Genomic DNA, 6,205 nt, shown 5'->3' with positions numbered 1-6,205 from the left:
TAGGTGGTTGATGCGGCATAGGTGGTTGATGCGGCATAGGTGGTTGATGCAGCATAGAGTTGATGCGGCATAGGTGGTTGATGCGGCATAGGTGGTTGATGCGGCATAGGTGGTTGATGCGGCATAGGTGGTTGATGCAGCATAGAGTTGATGCGGCATAGGTGGATGATGTGGCATAGAGTTGATGTGGCATAGGTGGTTGATGCGGCATAGGTGGTTGATGCGGCATAGGTGGTTGATGCAGCATAGGTGGTTGATGCGGCATAGGTGGTTGATGCGGCATAGAGTTGATGTGGCATAGGTGGTTGCTGCGGCATAGGTGGTTGCTGCGGCATAGGTGATTGATGTGGCATAGGTGGTTGATGCGGCATAGGTGGTTGATGCAGCATAGAGTTGATGCGGCATAGGTGGTTGATGCGGCATAGGTGGATGATGGCATAGGTGGTTGATCACGGCATAGGTGGTTGATGCGGCATAGGTGGTTGATGCGGCATAGGTGGTTGATGCGGCATAGGTGGTTGATGCGGCATAGGTGGTTGATGTGGCATAGGTGGTTGATGTGGCATAGGTGGTTGATGCGGCATAGGTGGTTGATGCGGCATAGGTGGTTGATGCGGCATAGAGTTGATGTGGCATAGGTGGTTGATGGACAGTCAATGCAAGGGTGAGTGAGTGAGTATGGTTTTACACTGCTTTAGCGATATTCCAGCAATATCACAGCGGGGACACCAGAAATGGGCTTCATAGATTGTACCCATGTTGGGAATCAAACCCTGGGTGACAAATGTACACTATAACCACTAGGCTACCCCACCTCCCCTCAATGCAAGGGATCTTATAATTAAAGACTGCCCAAAAATTCCACAGTCAACAGCATAATTACTACAGATCAGTGGGAATTTTACTAGGATTAATACAGTGAACAGTGCGACTTCTTTCACAGTTATATCACATTACAATTTACAAAACTGACATAAGAATAGGACTGACCAGGGGCTGTCTCAAAAGTTCAGTCAGCAATTAATGATCAATCATATATATTACAGGAGTATGCTTGACAAATACAATAACACATACATCAAATCATTATAAATCTTTACTCCTATTTCCACTGTAAAAGAATTCTTATTAATGAGAAAACAGTTTTCTTGGCTTCTGCCAACATGCATATTCCACCATCCCAGATTAATGTAGTGAATAGTGGACTTTTTTCATCGTTTACACTTTCAACCACAATACAAATCAGTTATACATCATTGGCAGATCCAGAGGGCGGGTTCAGGGGGTTCGAAACACACACCCCAACCCCACCTTTTCAAAATTCCTGGATCCGCCCATGTACATTATGCTTAATGTTCATGTCATGGGATAGGTATCAAAATGTCTGTGAAATGGTTCCCTTGATATATGACGGTAATTTAGACAAATGGGAGATGGTTATTCCAGTGAAAAAATTCATTGTCAACAATCCTTCATTGTATATGGTGTGATGTTCCTCGGGAGATAAATATAGATATTATATGACTACATATATATAGTACTTATATGACTACATCATTTATCAAACTGAATGCATTAACTGGGCAAAGTCTTCACAAATGGTCAAAGGTTCCAGATAATACAAAATACTCAAACTGTGTTCAATGTGAGCTTTTGAGACAGTTCCTTAGCCAATTTCCTTTCTTAACTGAATATGTTACTGGCGGACTTTCTATTATTTTGGTCAATGCCGTATGCAAAGTACTGCTTGTCATCAGTTCCAAGGATAGAACAATAATGTTGACAATTCAGCAGGAAGGCTGAGGAATCTTTTAGGGGGGTAACAAGATTATAATATTAAAGATGCAAACTTTAAAGAGCCCCAGGACAACCATGAAAGTTTAATAATGAAAACAGCATGTAGCAGTTTAGTACAGAACCACTTTAATGCACTACCATGATAATGACTAAGTGTGTCCTAAATTGGTTTCATAATCCTATCAACCCATCCTGGCACTGTCATGGGACGCAACTTGGTATTTCGAAAAAGAAATAGGACAGAAATAATGATCAGACATCTCATAAAATTTATTTGTGCAGTAAAAATAAATACAAAATTATGAAAGTAAATGTCCAGGAATATCACAAAAGCTGTTTTCAAAATGTTTCTATATCAACTGTCTTTGCCGTATTTCATCATAAAGTCGAAGTCCCTGTAGCTGATTCTGCCATCGCCATCCCTGTCCAGCTCCCTGAAACACAACACATACTGACTGACAGAGACTTTGCCATTGGCTGGAGAAAATGATGAGTGAGTTGAGTTTTATGCCGCACTCAGCAATATTCCAGCTATATGGCGGCAGATTGTAAATAATCGAAGCTGGACCAAACAATCCAGTGATCAACAGCATGAGCATCGATCTGCACAATTGGGAACCGATGACATGTGTCAACCAAGTCAGCGAGCCTGACCACCCGATCCCGTTAGTCATCTCTTACAACAAGCATGGGTTACTGAAGATCAATATTCTACCCCGGACCTTCACAGGTACTGGAGAAGAAAGACTTACTACATTCTATGGCTTGATAATCAACATCTGCATAGTGGTAAGTGTGTTTGCAATATTTCAGCTGTATGGCAGCAGTCTGTAAATAACTGAATCTGGGTCATAAAACCAGTGATCAACAGCATGAATATCAATCTACTTAATTAGGATACGATGACATGTGTCAACCAAGTCAGCGAGTTTGGCCACCTGATCCAGTAAGTCACCTCTTACGACAAGCATGGGTTACTGAAGATCAATTCTTACCCGGATCTTCAAAGTTTGTATAATAGTAAGAAGTTGTGCTGATTATGGCAATATTGCATCTATGTCTGAAGAATCTGACCTTCAATGTGACAAGTCTTCAGGGTTGACTATGGAGGGAATGTTAACTATTACAAAATGTAAGGATGAAACACTGCTATGTCATGAAAAAGCATGTTGCCACTTGTGCCTCTTACATGGCGAGTGTTCCTGGTCTGCGTTGATGGTAGCTAGTAGAAGAGTGATAACTTACTTGAAGGCAGCTGCTACTGCGTGTATTGGAAGGTGGGGAGCGACCTGGGCGAAGGTCTTCTTCAGGTCCTCAATAGTCAGGAACCCTCGACCTGAAGTTAGAGCAGTGAAACGTACTTCCATCATACTCACATTAACCTGCATTGAGGAATGTTACAATGTTATCATAAAACATTTCAGCATCACAACCACTGTTCCAAACCACTGTCCTTCCACAAGTAATGGCAACAACTTTGTTATATGTCAAAGGCCAAGAATATTGTGGTTCATTTTACCACCACAACTACTGTAAGTTCTCTACTAATATCATCAACCTACACTGTGTGTCGAAGGCCAGGAATGTCTGTCGTATTTCCTCATTTTCATCCTGAGTGCTCAGTTTTGGTGCCATGGCATCATGGAACTTGGGCAATGTCAACACTGAATAAGAAAGTCTGTTCATGAATAAACTTCATAGCAGTAATATTGACTCTACTACACAAGTACTGGTGCAGACTACAGAAGAAATTTAGAAATAGCCACAAGCTCTGTGACTTCTTAGGATTCAGTTGATCTTTTTCGCAAAACCATAGGGTCAGTTGTTAAAATTCACCTGATGAAGGTGTCTTCAGATCTCCATGTAGAGGGTTATTACATGGAAGTAAAGGAATTGAATGATACACTGACTGACTGGACTTGACTGACTAACTGAGTTTGGTTTTACGCTTTTAGCAATATTCCAGCAACATCACGCATGGGGACACCAGAAATGGGCTTCACACATTGTGCCCATGTGGGGATTCGAACCCGGTCTTCGTCCGTGACGAGCCAACACTTTAACCATTAGGCTACCCCCACCGCCCTGAATGATACACAGGTGTTTCTTTCTTTAGGTCCCTACAAAAGAGGTTGCTGGGGTGTGTTTGGGCGAGGTGTTTGTTTCCACTCCACAGTTGAAAAAACAAAGGAAACGGCATAACATGAGTTAGGATCAGTTTAAATGTTTAACAAAGGCAGAAGATACCAAATGTTAAAATTTAAAATATTAAATATATTTCAACCTGATTACAATGCTGTTTTATCTGATCATACCTTTGACGTCATCTTGTAGAGATTCTCCATATTTGTCCAACAGTTGATTCACTTCATACTAAGGAAATAAAATGGTGGGAAAATGATGTATTTGCTCTATAAAAACATTATGATTACATAAAACAGAAAATAAAGCTTATCATATTAAGTTTAATATTGTGCCTTTTTTGGTGTGCAGGTGAGCTTATTGGTGTTAACATTATCCTTGATAATCCAGTGTGTGATATCTCCATTCTATTATGGTGAATATCCTGGATTCGTTTTCACAAGTTCACCTCTGTCTCCATCTCTCTAATCAATGACTTAGCTGAGGATTTCTCTCACTGACAATAATCTGACTGGACAGCTAAATAAACTGGGCCGTTTGTTGAATAAAGCTTAAAACAAAGCTGTGGGCTCTAATGGATTATTTTTAAGGAAATACAAAGTAAACATATCTTATGTTTTGAAAATATGTTTCACTGTTCGCTAATGTATATTCTTTTGATTGTATGGCATGATTGATATGTTTGGCCCAAAATATCCTGAAGAAGTTGCTGACTGAATGTAGAGGGTGGAGAATCTGTACTTGGTTTAGTTGCAGTCTGAACTTGCACTGATAATGTCAATGTTTGTAGGATAATGGCAAAGTTGTGTTTTGTTTCATAACATATTGCAATAAAGGCCCGCACCTATGATATGAATGGCTGTAATCAAATATACTGGAAACATAACCACCCAAAACAATGGAGGTTGTAGGAAAGATTACTAAAACAAATAACATATATACCTTTGATGGCTTGTACCCATACAGTGATACAACAGCTATCTTGATGTCTTCTCTCGTCAGGTATCCCTTGTTGTCTGTGTCACAATTCTGAAATACCTGTCAACATAGAGGCATGATTTATGTTCTTGTCAAAACTGCAAGAAGATAATATATAAAGGAACCCCAACCAACACCTTTTTTCTAACATATATATAACTTCAGTCGCATATGATCGTAAGTCATTCACATGATAAACTGATTCTAATCAAATCATAAGGCAAATGTCAACTGGTTGAATGAATGATAAATGGTAAAGAATTTATATTGCAAATAGATATATAAAATCATCATCATAAAATCATCATCATTTCTTGATGCATCTCATTACTTGATGTATCTTTGTACTTCGGATTGAAGCATGCATGATTTTCACAGCCATTGCAAGTGTTTGCAACTGACATTATAGAGATAGGTGCGATTCCTGAGACAGCAGCATTATGTTGCATGCAGAGCCCTAAAAATGAGGTGCAGTACTGTTATGGAGTAACAATAAGGAAAACAGCATTTTATGATTTACAACCTCTGCATAGCAAAACACATGACACATTACAAGATACATGTGTATTGGTTTAAAAATTTGAACAATAACACAAACTGTTCAATAAACAGCTCATCTTATGCAGATTCTCTGGTACTTCCCAGTTGTCTATAAATAGTATAACTTTCACAGAGCTCCCTTGCCTAAATGTTTCCACCTTTTTTCAGTATTTGAAAATGAAAAATAAATGATACAGGGATGTGATTCACCTGCAAAAAAAAATCCCCAACAAATATACAAGATAAATTTGGACCGTACTGGCTAGTATACTAGTGATGTATACAAGTAAATGCTCCAATCATGCCCAAGTCTATTTTTTTCCCTGTGCACTTATGTTCAAGGATATAAACCACGACTTTGTAGCAAGTCTCAGTTTTAGATAATTCATAATGTTTCACGATTAAAAATCTGCACAGAAGTACTGCCGTGCAAATGTTAAAGCCACGGCTGCAACCTCGTGATTGACAAGGGTGGGGTTTGACAGATGAGTGATGATCGAAATCTGAACAACTGAATACCAACCGAAGACAGCAATTTTCTGTCTTCTGCTGTGACTGGTTTAGGTATCACACTGTAGCCGTAGCTTTTCAAGTTAAATCCAGTGTATAATGACATCCTTAATTAGTGGAAATCGTATGTTGTGTGTGGTTGTTTTTCAATGTTTGGTTTGACTCCGACCCAACAAATCAAGGGCGGCCATATTGGAATTCCTGGGCTATCCCAGTAGCGATATTGTGATTGGACAAC

General features: G+C 39.5%; 1 protein-coding gene across 1 annotated transcript; it reads right to left on the bottom strand.

Moving 5' to 3' along the window:
• Positions 1 to 2,049: 2,049 nt before the first annotated feature.
• On the bottom strand, positions 2,050 to 6,176 carry LOC124285979 (EF-hand calcium-binding domain-containing protein 11-like). The gene is made up of 6 exons (XM_046722285.1): positions 5,981 to 6,176; positions 4,882 to 4,977; positions 4,113 to 4,170; positions 3,360 to 3,461; positions 3,043 to 3,133; positions 2,050 to 2,231 (listed from the first exon to the last, which is right to left on the bottom strand). The coding sequence occupies exons 1-6, from the start codon at positions 6,071 to 6,073 to the stop codon at positions 2,153 to 2,155; spliced, it is 519 nt and encodes a 172-aa protein (XP_046578241.1). The 5' UTR covers positions 6,074 to 6,176; the 3' UTR covers positions 2,050 to 2,152.
• Between the last annotated feature and the right edge of the window lie 29 nt (positions 6,177 to 6,205).

Source organism: Haliotis rubra, unplaced genomic scaffold, assembly GCF_003918875.1.
Source record: "Haliotis rubra isolate DU_JTF1 unplaced genomic scaffold, ASM391887v1 Scf371, whole genome shotgun sequence".
In the NCBI taxonomy this organism is placed as follows: Eukaryota; Metazoa; Mollusca; class Gastropoda; order Lepetellida; family Haliotidae; genus Haliotis; species Haliotis rubra.
Note: the sequence above shows the minus strand (reverse complement) of the source record. Positions and strands in the feature narration are given on the sequence as shown.